At 39.5% G+C, this 21,823-nt stretch overlaps 1 protein-coding gene across 1 annotated transcript in view; it reads right to left on the bottom strand.

The window, feature by feature from the left end:
* DNAJC1 (DnaJ heat shock protein family (Hsp40) member C1) overlaps window positions 1–19,180 on the bottom strand; it is a 188,694-nt gene extending 169,514 nt beyond the window's left edge. Inside the window, exon 1 of the mRNA XM_023632108.2 lies at window positions 18,609–19,180. Within this exon, the coding sequence (XP_023487876.1) occupies window positions 18,609–18,818 (210 nt within the window). The 5' untranslated portion in view covers window positions 18,819–19,180. The remainder of the gene's footprint in view (window positions 1–18,608) is intronic.
* Window positions 19,181–21,823: the final 2,643 nt, after the last annotated feature.

Genomic DNA, 21,823 nt, shown 5'->3' with positions numbered 1-21,823 from the left:
AATTTAGAATGTTGTACAACCATCACTAAAATTATATCTTAGAACATTTCTATCACCCTAAAAACATCTCTTGTGTTATCTGCAGTCAACCCTCATTCCCAGATTGCGACAACCACTGCTTGCTTTCTGTCTGTATATATTTGCCTTTTCTGGACATTTCATATAAATGATGTCATACAACACGCAGTCTTCTTGATTCTGGCTTCTTTGACTTAGCATAGTGTTTATGAGGTTCATCCATGTTGTGGTTTATACCAGAAGTTCTTTCTTTTCATGCCAAATACTAAACGGTATTTCATTACACAGATACACTGCATTTTGTTTATCCATTTATTGGTTGCTGGGCATTTGGACTGTTTCCAGTTTTGGGCTATTATGAATAATGCTCTATGAACATTCATGGACAAATCTGTGTGTGAACACAGATTTTCACTTTTGCATTAGGACACTATAAATACATAGGAGGAATTGCTGGGATGTATGCTAAGTTTACTTTAACTTTTTAAAAAACTGCCACGTTGTTTTCCAAAGTGGCTGCACCATTTTACATTGCCACCAGTTTCTCCACATCCTCACCCATGATTTTTCCTGTTCAGTATTTTGTTTATTGCCATCCTAGTGGGAGTGATATGTTATCTCCTTATGGCTTTAATTAGCACTTCTTTGATGACGAATATTGTTGAACATCTTTTCACGCACTTATTAACCATTTGTATATCTTCTTGGGTGAAATGTCTATATAGTTTTTTAGATTCTCTTTATTAGGTTGAGGAAATTACCTCCTATTCCTAGTTTGTTGAGAGTTTTTATCATGAATGGGTACTGGATTCTTTGCAATGTTTTTTCTGTGTCTGAGATGATCATGTAATTTTTGTCCTTGATTCTATTAATATGGTGTATCCCATTAATGGATTCATATGTTGCATTCCTGGGATAAATCCTACTTGATCACAGTGTTTAATCTATTGCATATGTTGCTGGATTCGGCTGGCTAACATTTTTGCTGGAAATTTTACATCTATATTCATGAGGGTTATTGGTCTGTAGTTTTCTTTTCTTGTGACATCTTTGTCTGGCTTTATCCAGACAAAGTTTAGGGTAACACTTACGCTATAGAATGAGTTGGGAGGCATTCCCTCCCCTCCTCCTCTATTTTCTAGAAATTTGTGAAAGATTATGATTATTTCTTCTTTAAATATCTCATAGAATTCACCAATGAAGCCATCTGGGTATAGGTTTTTCTTCATGGGAAGATTTTTAATTTCTAATTCAATTTCCTCTTGTTATAGGTCTATCAGATTTTCTATTGAGACAGCTTTGATGAACTGACTTTTTAAATTTCATCTAAGGTGTCTAATTTGTTGGCAAAGTTCTTCATAGTGTTCTCTCAGAATCCTTTTACTTTCTGAGGAGTTGGTAGTGATACATTCTCTTTCATTCCTCAGGAAGGTAATGTGTCTTCTCTCTTTTTTTCTTGGTCAGTCTAATAGTTTATCAATTTTATTGATCTTTTCAAAGGGCAAACTTTTGGTTTCAGTGATTTTTCTACTGTTTTTCTGTTTTATATTTCATTAGTTTCTGCTCTAATCTTTCTTATTTCCTTCCTTTCACTTGTTTTGAGTTTGTTCTTTTTTCCCTCTTGGTCAATTAAGGCAAAAGCTTAAAGTTATTGATTTGAAATCTTTCTTCTTTGCTAATATAGGTATTGAAAACTATAAATTCCACCTAAGTACAGCTTTAACTGCATCCCATAAATGGTGATATGTTCTGTTTCATTTTCATAGACCTCAAAATATTCTCCAATTTCCCTTGTGATTTTTTTGGACCTATGTGTTATTTAGAAATGTATTAAGTTCCAAATATTTGGAGATTTCCCAATTGGTTTCTGTTGTTGATTTCTAATTTAACTCCATTGTGGTTAGAGAACATACTTATTATGATTTTAATCCCTTTAAATTTACTAAGGCTTGGTTTATGGCCTAGCACATAAACTATCCTAAGAACGTTCTCTGTGAACTTGAAAAAAATGTGTATTCTACTGTTGTCGAGTGGAGCGTTCTAGAGATGTCAGTCAGGGCAAGTCGGCTGATAGTATTGTTCTTGTTTTCTACATTTTTGTTGACTTTCAGTCCAGATATTCTATCAATTATTGAGAGTAGGATATTTAATTATTATTGTTGATTATCTCTTTTTCCTTTCAATTCTGTAAGTTTTCACTTCACGTATCTTGGAGTCCTGTTGTTACATGTGTATGCTTAAAATTGTTATATATTCCTGATGAGTTGTCCTTTTTATTACTACGAAATGTCTCATGTAATATTTTACTGTCTTAAAGTCTCATTTGCCTAATATTAGCATGGGCACTCCAGCTTTCTTGGGGTTACTGCTTGCATGGTATATCCTCTTCCATTTAACCTATTTGTGTCTTTGAATCTAAAGTATGTCTCTTGTAGAAATCTATAGTTGGATCTTGTTTGTTTTTAATAAATGCTTCTCAAGTTGTCACAGTCCTTTGGTCAATTTTCAGAGTTCCGAAATAGTTCTTTTTGACAATTTTGTCAAGTTCTATCATTATTTTCGGGGGAGCAGATTTGCTGAGCAACTTACTTCATCATTTCAAAAGTCCTGCCTCTCAGCTCTCTCTCTGCCTATTTTTATAGTATCCTCTAAACTATGGTCTCTAAATATTTTTGATCATATGATCTAACAGTAAAAAAATTTTTAATTTTTGTATTTGTATTTGAATTTTATATATCTATTTATTCATTAACTTATATGTAGTCTATACTGTATGGTATATTATAAAACACATATAAAAATATAAAATTTTAAAGGATGAAATGAATGTAAGTGAATAGAAGCTTCTGCATTTTCTCCCTGAATCCAACACTTATTTTTATTTATTTATTTTTTTTTTGAGGAAGATTAGCCCTGAGCTAACTGCTGCCAATCCTCCTCTTTTTGCTGAGGAAGACTGGCCCTGAGCTAACATCCATGCCCATCTTCCTCTACTTTATATGTGGGACACCTGCCACAGCATGGCTTGCCAAGTGGTGCCATGTCTGCACCGGGGATTTGAACCGGCGAACCCCGGGCCGCTGAGAAGCAGAACGTGCGCACTTAACCGCCGTGCCAGTGGGCTGGCCCCTGAATCCAACAATTATCTTTTGCACTCCTGGGCAATAGAAGCATCTGCTCCCCCACTTTGGAGTCCAATGTTCTAAGCCAGGAGTTTAAACCACAGAGAGCTGACCCCTGAAGTAAACCAATGCTGTCCAACGAAAATATAAAGTGAGTCAGATGTGTAATTTTATATTTTTCAGTAGTCACACTAAAAAAAGGAAAAAAACATGTAAAACTAATTTTAATAATACATTTTATTGAAACCAATATATCAAAAATATCTTTTCAACATGCAACCAATATTAAAAATTATTGCTGTTTTCCACTATTTTTTGATACTAAGTCTTCAAAATCTAGTGTATATTTTACACTTACGGTGCATCTCAATCCATAAGCTAAACTTTCGATGGTTAAAGTGAAATGTAGTCATACCCAAACAATAAAGTTGCGTTTAATGGGAAAATATTTTATACTCTTTCAGTTTAAAAGTTTTAATTTATTAGTTAAAATTAAATACAATTTAAAATTCATGTTCTCAGCCTAACTAGCTAGGTTTCAAGCGTTCTACAGCTATATATGGCTACAGCACTGGACAGCACACCTCTACACTATATGCACTGTGAGGATTTAAAGAGTTAGAAACAGACCATGATCTAGGCTGGTTGTTCAGCAGTATCTACAATATTGAATTAGATATATAGTATATATAAAAGAACTCAGAGGAGTAATACAAAGAGCAGAGGCTCAAACTGTGCTCTCATCCTCAAGACCTACTAGTTGGCTTTCTTGGTGGGGATGCTGTGGTGTTTGTTTACGAGAATGTAGAATTATACTTACAACTTATCCCAAGTACATTTACAACCACTTTTACTCAACATGGACCATAAAGCTACTTCATTTGACCCAGGCTATTAACTTCTCAAGTGACTAAGGTCTGAAATTATGGTGAGATACTTTGATTCATCGAAATGATTATTAGAAATTATTTGGTGGGGCTGGCCCCGTGGCCGGGTGGTTAAGTTCGCATGGTCCGCTCAGGGTTTCGCTGGTTCGAATCCTGGGCGCAGACATGGCACCACTCATCAAGTGATGCTGAGGTGGCGTACCACATGCCACAACTAGAAGGACCCACAACGAAAAATATGCAACTATGTACCAGGGAGCTTTGGGGAGAAAAAGAAAAAATAAAATCTTTCAAAAAAAATTATTTGGTAATATTTTTTTAAAAACAAAATAAACACGAGTTTTTTAGCCTAAAGCTGTTTGTGTTATTGAATTTCCCACTTATAATTTTAAATAAGTTACAGGTTAAAGGCAACTTTAAAATATCCATACAATTTATCTCATAAATACAATGATAAGTTGTTAATGTAGTTTATCCAACTGTGATTTAATTATGTAATGCTCTTCTTTCTAAATAGAATAGAATTTACACGGGTATATATTAGTAATATTAACAGAATTCTAAATGAAATACTCAGCTCTGAATAAGGTGATTCCACCAATAGCACAAGTCACTGTTCTCATTAGCCCACGTTACTGTCTCACCTGTGCATATATATAATTCCTACAAAATTATAATCGAATGTGAATACAACTTGATATTTGGCTTCTTTACTTATAAGTATTTTTCCATGTTGCTATATATTTTTCACAAATATTGTTATTAGTGATAACATATCACACCAAGAATATGTCATAATTTACTCAAATACTCTCCTACCACTAGAATTTGATTGTCACCAATTCTTTACTAGTATCAGTAATGTTGTCAAAAGGAGTAATAAAATTAACAAATATAAAAAACAGGCTTGTTATCAGAATTTCACAACATAATCTAGATAGCTGTGCATACTCTATTCTGTCACAAAAACAAAGGTTAGAAACATTATTGCAAAGAATCGTGGCAAAAACAAAGTGCTGTCATCCACATTGGCAACGATTATCTGTGAGTGCAACATCTTTTAAAAAGATCATACACCACTGTTCTCCTTCATATTAGTATCTTTAAAGACTTTCCTTAGATTAACAACTCAATATTAAAGGTATATAATAATTACAAAATAAATATGTTCTTCAAATCGTATGTAAAGACCCTTTATCTTTTCTTGTAAATCTGAATTGTATACTTCTTTTCATAAAATAAATCATCTAAAGTACATTTCAAATGTGTACTCCATAAATTGCTTGAAGCTTCGATTAAGGATCCCTCAATTCCATGGAGCTAATATCCACTGAGATTCTATGCTTTTAGTATTGTCCATCACGTTGATTATTGAAACAGTTTTCAGCGAGGGCAACCCTCACTGTCCTATGTTTTGTTTTGTGAATCTCTGAAGACTGAATAAAAGAGAACATAATATGATTCTCCAGAAAGAGAAAGTCTTTTAAGAATTTTGTGGGTGGTATATATTTACAAAGAGTCAACATGAAATTACCTGCATATAATTTAACTTTAGGGCCATTCATTTCCTGCAGCAATGGTTTTTCTGGCACGTCCCTGAGTTCAATATCTATCTTGTCACCTGGCATCTTTTTCTAACCAAGTTCAAGACAGAGGTCAGGACTCTCCTCTGGCATCTCCATTAACAGGACCATGTACGTCACCCTGGGGTAACGGACCTACTTATGACCGTACTCAAAAGCCTGTGGGATCCGATTATTTGAGAAGCGTTCCTCGCCTGTTTTAGCACATAGACTTGCATACAGTCTAGGAACAGCGGACAGAGCGGGGCAGGGACTGGACGGATCACTGTTCCTTTTAATGCCTAAGCAACAGCCTCTGGCTCTGCTGTCAATTATAGGCCTGACTATTCCTCTGGATGATAAGTGGTAAAAGGTTTTTAGATAATAGGAAAACGGGCATGAAAAAAAATTGTTATTATAAGAGAAAAGCAGCTTTTAAAGATATTCCGGGGTCAAAGTAGCACTGTAAGTACTTGAGGACTTCCTCCCAAACCCCAAGCCAAATATGGACCAAAGATAAACCGCAAAGAGAGAAAATCATCAACCTGTAGCCAGGATCAAAGACTAGTTAAGTATCTCTGTGGACAAAAACAAGTGGAAACCTGCAGCGGCAGGCAGAGCTCCAGCCCAAGGCCTCCTGGGCTCGGCACCTCCAACCAGGAGGCAGAGGAGGTGAGCAGCTGGACTTGCACGGTGGTGGGGACCAACAGTACTCCACGAAAGGCTCGGAGCAGAGCCAGGCTCCCTGGGTTGCAGTGGACTCTACCACCCGAGGAAAAAAATGTAAAAGTGAGAAGGCCACTGCCTGAGGCTGCAGCTTATAAAATATTACGTATCTGAGACGTTAAGAGCCGCGGTTCAGCCCCACAGCCAGACCAGGCCAAGCAACCTGCAGGCTTGGTATCTGGATCTGCAATGGCCTCAATACCACCTCAGGAGGGAGCCCTAAGCCGCCTGTCCAAGGCCTCCTTCTTGTCTAGGTGTCTCAGGGAAGGGGTGACAGCCCCTGGAAAGCCCCAGGGAGGGGTGAATAAAAAGGAGGCAGAAACTCCCAATCAAGGTGAACCCAAAAACTAAAATTCTACCTAAAGAAATACAACCTTTCAATTACGAAAGAAATTATTTCCTTCAGTTTAACCACCTATGTGCAATTCTTCCTAATAATCTCAAAGTCTAAAACATTTTTATATCACAATGATAGGCCTGAACCAGCACAACTGCACACTGGAGCCCCGCTTTAAGAGTCTGTAACAACTTCTGGGTCCAATTTTAATTAAATTAATCCTGTGGTCCATATTACCAAAGCCGGCATACCCCAAATCATCTTATGTTTTCAGCTTCCAGAAATTTCCTGCTGCTGACTTTGATGAGCCCAGGGAATTATTTACAGTAACCTCAAATCACGCTTAGCGTAGTTCCAAGACAACCATAAGTATGGTGGCTTGGGTCTTCTCGAGGGTGGACTCAGCCCATATCTAAAGACCACGAAACCAAATAGGCCCCTCGGCTTGCCAATATTTTTCTTAAACAGCTTTATTGAGGTATAATTGCTATCCAAAGAACAGTGGTTTTTAAAAAAATTTTTTTAATAACCCGATGGCTGTGGAGACAATCAACAAGTAATTATTTCCCTTGTGCATTTTATTTTAAGGCATTTCAGAAAAACAATTTAGAGGGAATATATATTCAGGGGTACTCCAAAAGAAGACCGCAAATTAAGTTGAAAGTAGGTATGAGAATTATTTATGATTTTGGCTTTACATAAGAATAAAACCTCCAGTGAGTACTATTAACCAAAAACTTAACCGGTTGTTTCATAATCCCCACTGTTGGACATAAATAAAACAGGCTGGATGACCACCTGTTGGGAGAGCTACAGAAGAGATTCCTACATGAGGAAACAGGTTAGATATTGGTGAAGTCTCTTCCAACTGCAGGATTCTATTATCAGTTCTTTAATTTTTGTTTTTGTTGTTTTTTTCCCATCAGCAAAGAATTCTTAACATCTCTGACCCCAGTGCAATTTCTTTCTTATGCCAAGACTATTTAAAACAACAATAGCTAGGCATACGAACCATCAATATTGAGCTCTACTTCTTTTCCTCAGTTGCTTATGAAATTACAAAAGGCAAAGGCAAAAAGACTGGCAATTAATCACCCAGTCCAAAGGAAAGCAGGACTTACTGGGAGCGATGGAGAGGTGGCAGAGGCAGCTAGTAAAAAAGGGCGATGCAGGAACCCGTGATTGACATCACACAGAGTCCAAAGAGGGGCATGCAAACAGAACTGCATCTGGAAATCTCTTTTTAAAATCATTTAATTAAACATATTATAATAAGCAAAATAGATGGCAGGAGAGAATACAGTGAATGTTCCACGGCTAGCAATGTATTTGATGGATGAGTTTCAGAATAAATAGGGAGAAGGGGCAACCTCAAAGTTAACATTTACAAAGTAGGAACACTGGTGATTTCTTGGTCAGAGCATCATTAAAGACCTAATATATTAAGTTAAAACACTGTGAGAATCATAAAATATAACAGGCAAGTAAGCAAAAGTAAATGATCAATTTGAATTAAACTGATTACCTAAAAACACCCTGAGCAGGCCCCTACGCATGGATGTTCTGCACCCATTGTTCCTAGAAGAGCAGCGAGGACTATACCAACAGCCTTCACAGGCCAAGAGAAGAACGGACAAAACGTACAGACAACTAACTAGGGAGATGATAGCTAGCACAATTGGAACAATCTAAAAACAAAACAAAGGGGCTGGCCCCGTGGCTGAGTGGTTGAGTTCGCGCGCTCCACTGCAGGCAGCCCAGTGTTTCGTTGGTTTGAATCCTGGGCGCGGACACGGCACTGCCCATCAAACCACGCTGAGGCAGCATCCCACATGCCACAGCTAGAAGGACCCACAACGAAGAATATACAACTATGTACCGGGGGTCTTTGGGGAGAAAGAGGAAAAAATTCAAAAATCTTTAAAAAAAAATACTAAAAAAAAAATAAAAACAAACCAAAATAACAAAAACTACACTTGCTTAAAAAAAAAACTACTAAAAAAAAATAAAAACAAACCAAAATAACAAAAACTACACTGGCTTAAAAAAGAAAACTACAAACTATGCCCCTGACAAAAGGAAAACAGTAATCAGTGATTTTATCCAGAAATATTTAGATAGATCTACACAACACAGAAATGTTAACCCTTTGAGGCCGTGCTATCCAGTGTGGTAGCCATTAGCCATCTTGAAATGTGCTAGTACAACTCAGAAACCAAATTTTTACTTTTATTTGATTAATTTATATTTAAATTTTTAAAACAGTACTTGATTCAGGGAAGAAGTGGGTACATGAGTCTACTTGTTAGCTACACATCTTACGAAACCTCACTTCAGATCAAGTATTTTCAATCAAAATTTAGCATCTGAATTGAAGTCTGCTAGAAGTATAAATGTAAAATACATACAGGATTTTAAAGACCTAGCAAAAGAGACAGAATGTGAAATGTCTCATTAATAAGTTTTTAAAATGTGATTATATGTTGAAATAATGTTGTTTTTCTTTTTCTGCTTTATTTCCCCAAACCCCCACTGTACACAGCTGTATATCTTAGTTGCAGGTCCTTCTAGTTGTGGGATTGAAATAATGTTTTTGATTCATTGGATTACATAAAATATAATGTTAAAATTAATATCTCCTGTTTGTTTTTTACTTTTTTAAATGTGGCTTTTATAAAATTTTAAAGCACATATGTGGCTCGTGTTACATATCAGTCACAAAGTACGGTTGGCTTGAAAAAGTCTGCCATCTGTCAAAAATCTGAAAGATGTCAATCAGGATTTGTAAGTAAAATATTACCTTATCTCCTAGTGTCACAAAATATTAGTCTACTCAGAATTTGTATACTTACATATTCCAAAGTCATTTGTGTCCTCTTCACACAGCGGATTGTTACAAATGATTATAAAGCGTCCGCCGAGTTACCGCAGATCATTCCACCATCCAGAGTAAGTAAACAAGTAACTGAAGGGTGCCAACTCATCACAGACTTCTTGATTCCTTTTGTGTCCAGATTGTCTCACCAGTATGTTAAATAATACTTTTGCTTCTATGAGAGCTGAATAAGGGGATCTTTAGTATAGCAGAGATGTTTATAAAACTAATTTTATAGAACAATTTTATATTGATATGTGTGTGTGTGCATATATATAGATATAAGCTTATAAATTTTCCTCTGAAAGAAAAACATCAGAACTCCGTGCCTTCACAGTGCTTTTCCAACCTTTTTCAGGCCATGGCACTTCACAATTAGACGCCCTGGAATGAACTGTTAAGACTGCTCGAGCAAGGGCACTGCTCTCAGCACACCTGCTTGCTACACACCAGTTGGGAAGCTGGTCTTAAAGGTCCCTGGCAAAATACTGCAAAAAAATCTCTCAGCTGTATTTTATTTTCGCCTGACTCATATTTTATTCTTACTTGTGCCTACCGTTGTGAAAATACAACCCCTCAATATTTTTAATGACAATATCCAAAGAAGGCCACAAGATGGAGATGTTACTCCATTACCACTTATATTTGTATTTATGCAGTTTTTCCTGTGTATATTTCCCTCTCCCTGTTTATACCTACTTTCTCCCTCAGTTATAGTCTCAGCTACTACCTCTAACATTATTCTGATTCCTCTGGCACTTGCTTTAACTAGTTTTATTACAGAAATATTATATAACAAATATTTTTATCATCCTTGTTTTTAATATTAAAAGCAGGTGAATAATTAGAATATTTTCTTCTAGCGCAATATTTTCCTACCTCTCTAAAATTAAGATAATTTTTATTTATATATCTTTCTCCCATAGATAAAAAAATCTAAAAATTTGCTACCCACAAAGTAGTAAGTACCCCAGAAGTCATTTACTGGAATACATTCTGGTACTGTGTAAGGCTACAGATTTACTTCATGTTGCTAGCCCTCCAAACTTCTCTGGAACTCTTCTTTGAGAACAGTTCTCAAACCAATTTATGAGCCTAACATGAAATTCATGTTCGGATCTCTTTATCAACCCGATCTGTTTTTACCCAGCTTGCTCACCCAATTTAGTCATCATATTTAGCTCCATGTGACTATTAGCTGTAACTAAAACTCAAATCCATCTTGAAGGTTTACTATTAATGAAGATAATCTGACAAATAGGCTGCAGGCTTTGAAGGCAATTCAAAATAAGAAGTTTCAACGATGTTTTGAGAGATGGCAGCATTGCTGAAAACCTGTGAAGCTTTCCACAATAACTGATTTCAAGATCAACCTAATTTACTCTAAGTTTAACCTCATATACTTCCAAAGACGTGACACGAAGTCAGACACTAATTCTGCAGAATTCCCACAGCCCTGCACAGCATGGCAGTCTTTCGGACTTTACAAATGTCTAAACTAAAATGCTTTATGTAAACACAGGAAATCTATTTCCTACTGTAGATAAGAGGTCCATAGCAAAATACTATAAGATATGATATACTTAACTACAAGTAAAATCACAATTTCCAGTCATCCCGCATTATACATACATACATTAGTTTCCTTAAATCAAATTTAATCACCAAATATTAACAAAAAATACTACTTAAAGTCAGAGAAGAACCTAAATACTAATCTTTTTATGTGTTAACTAAAAGTGTGGCAATTGAAAATAACTGTAATAAGATTTGCGATTTTTTTAATTCCCTGAAGTCAAAGGCTTCTTGGTAACGTATAAATTCAATTGGTCCTGGGATAGCTTTTTAGTCCTTAAAGATTGCTAGAAATAAGAAGTCTCTTCCTTAACAGTCATGTCTGTGGACCCTAGGATTTCTCTATGGTCTGTTCAGACCTTCTCAGTATAGGATAATAATGATCTTTCTGCTCTTAACTCATTTTCTTTTGGTGAGCAAGATTGGCCCTGAGCTAACATCTGTTGCCAATCTTTCGCTTTTTGCTTCAGGAAGATTGTCACTGAGCTAACATCTGTGCCAATCTTTCTCTTTTTGCTTGAGGAAGATTGTCACTGAGCTAACATCTGTGCCAGTCTTTCTCTATTTTGTATGCAGGATGCTGCCACAGCATGGTTTGATGAGCAGTGTGTAGGTCTGTGCCCAAACCAGGGAACTATGGGCCAGCAAAGCAGAACACGTAAACTTAACCACTACGCCAGCAGCCCCCTGGTCTTAACTCTTTTTTACTACTGCTCACTGTACATGCCACAGTAGACATGCAGCTTTTTAAAATTCTTGTGCCTTCTATGACCAGGAGCTGTATGTATTCCAGAATTTGTTTAACTGAGGAAATTACTCCTTTGTAGAATTGTAGTGTTTGCTCTCAAGGGCATTTTAATACTGCTGCTTTTCCATTGTATACTGCTGCTCACTCTATGACATGCCTTTCATTTAATTCTTGATCTCAGACTCTTACGTTTAATATTTAATTCAAATTCTACAGCTGACTGTGTAGCTGCAGAGAGCTTTCTGCCTACTGCCTCAGTGGCACTACAATGGGCATCCGTCTAATAATGAAGCATATTGTTTTATACACATATTCTCTCTAACTGGAAACGTGGCCCAGGGCATGCCCTTACTTTTGCAACATGCCTGATTACCTATGAAATTCCAGCTGCTGGATGGTGGTTCTCAGAAATGCTTACTGAATAACTGAACGAATCCTAACCTTATTTAACTTGGTATTAAGCAGGATGGGAATGAGACACAAATTCTAGATTAAATTTCCAATTAAGTCCTAATGATATTCTTAGATAAAAATTACAGTGACTATAAGTAAAAATCTCAAATATTGAACTCTTAAAGTGGAACAGTAATGTTACTTAAAACACAGTAATTGTATTTTTTACATTCATTACTATAGGACCCATCTTTCACAAGTATTTTGATGAAAATAAAGAAAGGTTTTGAAAATATATATGATTATAGCTTCATTATAACATGGTCTAGGGTCCTGCTTCACCCAATCAGAAGTCTCTCTTTTCACTGCAACTCTTTTCTTCCATCTCCGCACATTTCTATACAAGAAAGCCTTAGAACTGTTTCTAATTCTGGGTGGAATTAACTGATGTCATTACTATCCAAATAGATTCAATAACGCCTGGCTTAGAAAAAGATTCCCAAGACCATAGAGTAGCAGTTCGTGGCATAAGTAGTTCGTTGATAGAAAACATAACAAAGCTGAGAACAGGCTTAGTCTAGATACTGGGCATCTTATGAAACTACTTGTATTGGTGTTGCTTGTAACTGCCACATAAGTTCTCCTCTCAGCAACCACCACGTCAAACATGGACCCTCCTCACCACTCCAACCCCCCGTTTCATTCCTGACACTGAATAAAACATGATTTTGAAATTCATCACATTACACCAATCACTGGGTAAACTGGTAACCTACACAAAAAGAGTTTAGAATATATGTCTAAGAATAATTGTAATAACAGAGGCCAATTCCAATTTCCCAGTTCAACTTAGCGTATATCTATGAATAAGAAAAGATAAAAGATTCTAGGAGTGTTCTCATAAATCCTGTAAAGACAAAAAACCTCAGAATGGCATAAAAGGAAAAAGGAAACTCAGAACTACGAGGATTTCTGTTTCATCAGTTCCAGATTATGTGGCAAATTTTCACAATAGACTTGCTTTATCCCATAAAATATGCCCAGGCAACCTCCACTAAACAGCTCGTACACAAGAAAAGAAAACTAATTTTACAACATCCAATCTGATGCAAAGATGGATACAAGTAAAACTAGTATTTACTCAGCTCTATGCATGATATGCCTACATCAGACATATAGAAGACCAGAAGAACGCAGACTGAAGTATATTCAACGAACACCACAAGCTCAGTGGAATCCACCAAAGGTTCATTGGAGATAACTGATAATCACAGTACGTGTTCACCAGTCATTGATGAAAGAGATCTTCATCTCTATTTCTAAAAAGGACTATGCCAGGGTTTGAGAAGGCCCCATTCTGACTTTATGCTTTTTCCCATCTAAAAACACCAAGAGGACACAGAAGTCGGGCAGACAGAAATCAAATACCACCTTTATTGCTGAAAAGCTGCTGGAGAATTTAGATTAAGTATGAGGGCCAAATGGGCTTGCTAGCATTTTCTGCCCTGGCCTGTCCAGTCTAGACTTTGAGATAGCCTGCTCAAGAGAAAGTCCGGCCAGCATCACGGCTTTACTAGTCTGGGGCAGAGAAAGTGTCTGCCACAGCTTATAGCTTTTTGAGTGACTGGCTTTCCCCAATCAAGCAAAACAGACCAAAGGCAATCGCCCTGCACGGAAAGATGTAAGAGATGGGTCAAGAGATCAGCAGCGTCTCTGTAGGGCAGTCCCTCCCCCTGGACATAGGATGAGTGGGCATAACTGCCCCTACCTAACACAGGCTGCTATTCTGCACATTTAAAATACAGATTGAAAGAGCTTAAAGGGTTTATTAATTCTGATTAAAAAGTGAAAATCCAATATTTTGTAAGCACGTCACTTAATAATAGCTTTTCTTCTTTTAACCAAGTTTCAGCCTTCATTTAACGTAAGGATGCAGTTATAAATAAATTTTATAAGAGAAAGAAGCACATTTCCTAGCTCTATTAATAGGAATCTGTAATGACTGACTGGCACCAGGAAGACGACTCTGACTTCTTCAGAAAGTAAACAGTGCAAAACTGAAAATAACTTAGCTTAACACAAGTTCAACTCCCAGATTTTTAAATGACTATGAAATATTTATTGTTGGCTAGAACACTGTACAAAGCAATGGAAAGTCACGGTCCCAAAAGACAATAGAAAAAAAAACAGAATTGCCATTGATCCCACAAGGAATACAGGGGTACAAGGAGCAGGAGCTGTTAGAGGAAATATAAATAATGTGTGGAGAGCCAGAATTGACGTTACTAATGAAAGATACCTCAATTATACATCTCTTTTCCTTCACTCCTCTAATCTTCCACCCTACCTCCTCTGAAAAGATGCAAAATCCAAATTGGGATGCCCATGAACCACTGCAGTCATTCTAAAAATAGGATGAACCTCTGGTATGTTACCTCTATGCACCCCTCCCATGAAGACTTCTGGAATCCATTCCAAAGCTTCTAGAAGCAATCTGAAATCTAGAAATCTACAGAAAGGGGTTCCTTCACTGTACGAGGGCTATAAAAGCCCAAATATAAATATAACCTGTTGAGTAAAAAGTGTCCAGCAACAACTCATTCGGGGAACTACTCTTTAGTTTTAGTTACCATGTTTATATTTCTTCATTCAATAAATATTTAAGTGTCTACTATATGCTTAACTACGAAGTAAATAAATAAATATAATATTTGTCCTAAAAATGAAGCAACTAACTTGCCCCAGGTCATAAGTCAGAAGGTGGCCTGGTCCAAGTTCTAAAAGTCATTGATTATTCCAATTTCAGAGTTTAGGAAGTGACCGAGCTAACTATTTTAGACCTGGTAGAATGGGGTAACGTGGCCGCCACAGGCAGTCACTTTCATCCCTGGCTTCTAGTCTCAAGTGTGCATATCTCAAAAGAATTTTTTACATTAACTGTTTCCAATTCTTCCCCTTCCTTCTCTGCTGAACCCAATCTACCCAGACTATTGACCTCACCACGCCACTGAAACAGCTCTTGCTGTGGTAGCCAGTGACCTCTGCACCATTAAATTCAACAGGCAATTCTCAGAACTCACCTTATTTGAATTATCATCGGCATTTAACTCAGCTGATCACTTTCTCCTCTTAAAAATACTTTCTTCACTTGACTTGAAAGAGACCAGCTTTTCTTTGTTTGCCTCCTACTTCACTGGCTGTTCCTTCTCCATCTCCTTTGCTGATTCCTCCTCATCTCCCTGACTCTTAAAGTTGGGAATCTCCATGGCTTAGCTCCCAGACCTCTCATCTCCTTTTACATCCACTCTCCTGGTGAACTTACGCAGTTCCCAGTTTCCTGGCTTCAATTTACCTTCAAAGTGCCAGGGACTCCCAAATTTACATCCTCAGCCCTAAGCCTTTCTTCCTGCAGCTCCAGACCTTTATAACCAACTGCCTATATGCCAGCTCCGCTTGAATATTTAATAGACGCCTCAAAATCAACATGACCAAAACCAAATTCCTATTTTCCCCGAACCAAACCTGCTTCTATTGCAGGTTTCTCCATCTCAGTAAGTGGCAACTGCAATTAGACAACCATTTATTCAGTTACTGAGGTCAAAAGCTTTACAATTATCCTCAACTTGTCCTTTTTTCTCACATCCCACATTTAATCAGTAAAATTTTGTCAGCTCTATGTTCAAACTAAATCCAGAATCAGACTACTTTGCACCACCCAGGTCCACTCCACATTCTATACCACAAATTCTACACCACAAATATCCCTCTAAGTAACTAATGACGTACATACAGACAATCCTCAGCACAATAAAGTGATCATTTTGAAATTTATGTCAAATCACGTACCTCTTCTGTTCAACCTGCCCCTCCCCCCAGTAGATCCCCAACTTACTTATAAGTAAGAGCCCAAGTTTTATACTGGCTTACAAAGCCCTACAAGATTTTCCCCTGATCCCCAGGACTCTAATCTCAACTCTTATTACTGTCCTCATCTCTCACCCTGCTCCAGCCACATTGGCTGCCTTGCTATTCCTCCAACACCAAGCAAGCTCCTGCCTCAAGGCCTTTGCACATACTTTCTGCCTTCCTTGAACACTCTTCCCCTACTTACTGACGTGGCTCTTCCCCGTACTTCCTTCAGAGGCCTTCTCTGACCATCTGACATTTATATTTACTTGTTTGGTTGTTTACCATCAGTTCGCCCCTAATAAAATGTGAGTTTCATGGGTTTTGTTTTATACACCAGCCAACTCCCAGCGCTTACACTTTAGTGTAAATAAACCTGTTGAATGAACAACAAACTGATAAATGCATAGAGCCACGCCACCACTCTGAGTAACCTACCTACTTTGTCCTGGTCCCTCATGGCCGGCTAGTCACCAAAAGACTGGGTGGCTCTGGCCTGAAAACTATACATTAAGGACCTAAGACAGGCTGCATTTGTCCCTACCAAATTCCTGGCCCCCTGACAGTCCTCCAAGAAAGTTAAGATTCAATGTCGCATAAAGAACTTGTTCCAATCAGTTTCCCTGCTTAGGTAGAATGAAATTTCTTCTGGCATTCTTTCCAATTTCAACACAGCTAGGCAGAGAAACACAGATTAAAACATTTTCTGAATCCTTCTTTTCAAATTCTATGTTGACATAGAATCTTCCCGATTATCTACGCTTTTTTATTTTCCCATCTTTGCCCATATAGTTAAGTGCTCTGGCTGTTCACCCTGCCTAATTAACTCTGCAAATTAAATTGCATGAAATTATAAAATGAAAATTCTATGAGAGTTCACATGCAAGCTAGGTCACATAATCTAAAATTTAAAATACTGCTACTAAGTTTCTGTATTCTCTTAAAGGGGTTTAATTTTCCAAGAATAACTGGAAAGCACCTTCAAGATCTTTGGATAGGTTATGTGCATGACTCTCTCTAGCTACAGAATTTAATCAAACAGGATAAATTCTAACAAATATTCTCAATAATAAAGGCATTCTTAAAAGTCTTCAGAGTTATATTTTCACTAATGATTTTTATACATATTGCATCATCATTTACTTTGAAAATGAGATACATTTCGTCTCTGTGAGCAGCAAGTGGCATCAGGTGAAGGTAATGAATATAGACAGTCATTACATAATTGTTTGCATATAAGAATTTGAAGTGTGAAATGCTTATACTTTATAACTCTTACAAAAATGAAATTGTTAAAATCATGGTGCCATGGCAACAGGAATTTTATATTCAATTATATTTAATTGAAATGTAAACTTCCATTTAGTGTTAAGCTCAACAGTAATCTATACGGGGAAAATGTACATTTCACATCTAGTCATGTGAAGTGTGCCTTAAATGACAATTGTTGGTAAACAATTTTTTTTACACCCACAACTATTCAAAGCATTTTATGAAGGGCTCTACCAGATCGTGTGAAATTCTAAGTCTTTCACCTCATAATCCTTAAATCAGGGAAACATCATCTCCTTCACAGTAGGATTCAGATAGAGACTGGATATCTACCCTTACCTCTCCGGGTGGGGGGGGGGGTGTAAATAGCAAGAAACGGACTAAAGTCTCACGTTAAAAAAAAGGAAAGGAAAGGAAACGAAAGGAAAAGAAAAAAAGAGACGATCCTGCGTTACTGGTTGGGCTTCTCTTCCTGTAGCACCCCAAGCGCCCTTACTGCCCAGAAAACCTCACAGCTCCTTCTCTGAGTTCCAGGACCCACACGGTAGGGGCTTCAAGTTCCAACAGATTTCTAAACTGTGATGCGAACCCTGAACCACGGGCTAAACAGATTCCAAAGCACAGTGCAAGAGAAACTTCTGCAACACAGACGCCGACCAAAATGCACTCCTATCTTCCCAGAAAGGCAGAGGAAAGGAGGCAGCTAAAACAAGGATAAGCGTAACGGGGAAGGTGAAAATTTAGGGAGCTGGCAACTCTTTCCTACGTTCAGGGGGCAGGAAAGGAAAGGGTGGGTGGACAAGGTCTACCCACACTCTCTTCCTTCTTCCTCCAGCACAGCTGGGTGGGAGGATCTGCCCCAGGATGGCAGAGGTTAGAGAAGGTATCACCGCCACCACAGGCGGGGGCACCGTCCAGCCTGTCACCGGGACCGGAGCTTGAGAAGGGGACAGGGCGGTGAGGAATGGGGGAGGCGGACCATTCCTTCTGAGGCTGGCCCGGGGAGACCCTGGCGGACCGCGCAGAGGAGGGCAGCCAGTGCCCAGCGTGACCAAGTCCTGCCCGCCTCCCTGGGAGGAAGCGGGTCCAAGCGCGCCCCAGCCCCTCCTTTGCGCCGCGATCGGCACGTTTCTGCCCGGCAGGCGCCGGGGGAGGCGCGGCGCTCGGTGGGCCGGCGGCCCGCTCACCTGCTGGACCCCGAGGAACTCGTAGAAGTTGAGCTGCACCTCCTCCACCAAGTCGAACAACTCCAGGTCGCCGCTCTCCCAGCCGCGCGCCGGCCCCGCGGCCGCCAGCAGCAGCAGCAGCAGCAGCGACAGCCGCGGCGGCGGGCACGACACGAGCGGGAACCGGCGGCGCCGAGGCAGCCGGGCCGGCGCGGAGCAGGCAGCCGGCATCGCGCTGGGCTGGGGAAGGTCACCCGCCGCGCAGCGCCGGTGGCCGAGAGCGCGGACGTGGCGGGCAGCGCGGGCTGTGGGAACGGAGCCTCGCAGGCAGAGGCAGGGCGGCCGCCCCGGAGTCGCCGGCGCAGCGGCCCCGCGGCCCAACGGCCCAGCGGCAGGGCAGGGGCGGCGGGAGCGGGCGGACCGGCGCGAGTGCGCGGCCCGGGCACAGCCGCTCTCCCTGCGCGGACCCTCGCCCCAGGGCCTACAAACAGCTGGAGAGCCAGCGCCGGGCGCCGAGGTTGCAGAGGGGAGCGGCTTCCCCTCGCCTCAGCCTATCCCCGGCCTCGCTTCCGGTGACATCACGTCTCCTAGCAACCGCGGGTGAGGGGGCGGGGCCGGAAGTGGGGAAGCCGGGCACCGAGATCTGGGCCTCCCAGAAATGCCTGTCAGTTGCTGCTGGGCACGGAGGAGCTGTGTGTGTGTGTTTCCGCAGATTAAGAGATCTGGGCGATGATACACGTCCTGTATCTACCTGGAATATCCAAACTATAGAGTTCCCCTGAAACAGCTACCTTCTGACCCTCGCTCAGATATTGAAATCTAAAAGCATGTTTGAAGACTGATTTATTGATTACTGCCTGTGTACCGTACCTTTCATTATTCCATCAACAAAGACACAGGAGGAATTGAACGCAGGGCCTGAAAGGGGCCAATATAGTGAGTAGCCTACAGTGTCCTTTTAAGAGAGGTGGAACAGGAATGTGGCAAAATTGACCATAGAGGAGCGATTTAAAAATGGAGTCGGAGCTGCCTTTCCAGAGAAACGGTCTTGCTGACTTGAACCCTGGACACGACCAAAATGGCAATTGTTTTACAAGCAATTGTTTGAGAAGTCAGCAGGAGAACAGACATCCTGATCACAAAGACTAAGGAGTGTGGACTTTCTGAAGATGGAATCAATAGTCAATGTTCAGCTAACACTAGCTCTCTGCCCCTAACCCCAATTAGAATTCTTTTAATACAACCTCCTGTTTTTGCTTTTGAAAGCCCCTGACTTTTTCTCTCTAGTGGGACACGATTTTGGTTTCTACCTGGATCTGTGCTCCCCAAATTGCAATTCTTGAGACCTCAAATAAACTTTTCGTGTTTCTTTCACTTTATGCCTCTCATTTGTTGACAAATGGAATTTGAACCAAGACAGAAAGTATACTTCTAATTATAAATTAAGGTTTCCAGGCATAATACCGTTAAATAGGCAGCCTGGTAGAAATTAATCAGGGTGACTCAATCATAAGCTTAGAGGAAGTGTAGCCTATCCACCTTAGCCCACTTCCAATTGGGGTTCCTTTCCCAACTGAAGTCTATTTTCAAAGACACTAAGGCTAAAAGCCTCTTCTCTTTCCCACCAATATCTTGCCTCCTACTTTTAGATTCTGTTGAGTCTCTTTGTAATTTGTTTTTCTCCACCACTGTTGCTTTTTCTGGCATGAACCTTGTTTTCTTCTTAGCCTTCTCACATTTCTCCTCCCTGACTCCCTACTCTTCTTGAGTAAGTAGAAGGGAAGAAAACATACTTTTATAACTCAGGGTGCTCTCCCAGTTTTGAAAGTTGGAACTTATGCTTTTTCCCATCTTGGATCTGGCCAGTTAAACCAAGCTCAATAGGATAATGATAAAGCTACTTTCTCTCTCATAGTAAGAATGTACTATGTTTGACAAAGGTTAGGACAACAGTATCTAGGAAGTAAATCTTAATGAAGAAATCCTTCTATTATTTCAGAGTTTTAAAAATGTTTTCAAATAATCATAAATGAATGCAAATATATTTTGCTTAAAAATAATATATCTGCTTGAATTAATCACATTCCAGATTCAGCATGAGGCTTGCCTTTCAAAGATACAAGAGCAGGGATGTTTTAGTCTGCTAGGGCTACTATAACAAAATACTGTAGACTGGGTGGCTTAACCAAAAGATATTTATTTCTCACAGTTCTGGAGGCTGGGAAGTCAGAGATCAGGGTGCTATGACAACTGAGTTCTAGTAACAGCCCTCTTCCGGACTGCAGACCCCTGCCTTCTTGCTGTACGCTCACACAGTGGGAGTAGGGGCAAAGGAGAGAGAGAGAGAAAGCGATCTCCTGTTTCCTTTTATAAGGGCACTAATCCCACAGTGGGGGCTGTACCATCATGACCTCATCTAAACCAATCATCTCCCAAAGGCCCCACCTCCACATACCATCGAATTGGGGATTAGGACCTCAACATATGAATTTGGAGGGCACACAAGCATTCAGTCTACAGCAAGGAGTATGAGCTTTTCTGTGTGTCTCAGTGCCGAGCACAATGCACAGCACATGCCAGCATTTGATTACAGTCATGCGTCGCTTAATGACTGAGACATGTTCTGAGAAATTCGTTGTTAGGTGATTTCGTTGTTGTGTGAACATCATAGAGCGTACTGAAGGGGAGCAAAATTTGCCACCCCAAAATGTGTCTCTTTAACATGAGGATTATTTTAGGCTGATTATTTTTAAGAAATACAAGACTTGGAAAATTTTTCCTATTACTTTTCCCTTAACTGCCTAAAGGAATTCAAATAAAAAAACCTGTCTTAGGAAGCAAGCTGGCACCTTAGCATCACGTGAACTAGGTGATAGATGGGGGAAGAAGCTAGAAAAGCCTGTTTGTTGGGCTTCCCTCTGTGTTCTTCTGTTTCTGTGTGGCAAGACAAAGACTTGTTTTCCAAATGTTTGCTCCTTTTCACCTACCTGTGAAATCCTCATCCTCCACATCTTCTCTTGTCTTTAGCTGAGGACGGTATTTAAGGTGAGGGCTTTGGCCATTTTGGCAAGTTACTCAGTTTTCCTGGATTTCTCCTGTGTATACATGTTATTAAACTTTCATTTGTTTTTCTCCTATTAACCTGTCTCATGTCAGTTTAATTCCTAGACCAGCCAGAAGAACCTAGAAGGGGAGAGGAAAATTTCTTCCTCCCCTGCAGTACTTACACAAACCTA

Source organism: Equus caballus, chromosome 29, assembly GCF_041296265.1.
Source record: "Equus caballus isolate H_3958 breed thoroughbred chromosome 29, TB-T2T, whole genome shotgun sequence".
Taxonomy (NCBI): Eukaryota; Metazoa; Chordata; class Mammalia; order Perissodactyla; family Equidae; genus Equus; species Equus caballus.
The sequence above is the reverse complement of the archived record's forward strand: the minus strand, read 5'-3'. Positions and strand labels throughout refer to the sequence as shown.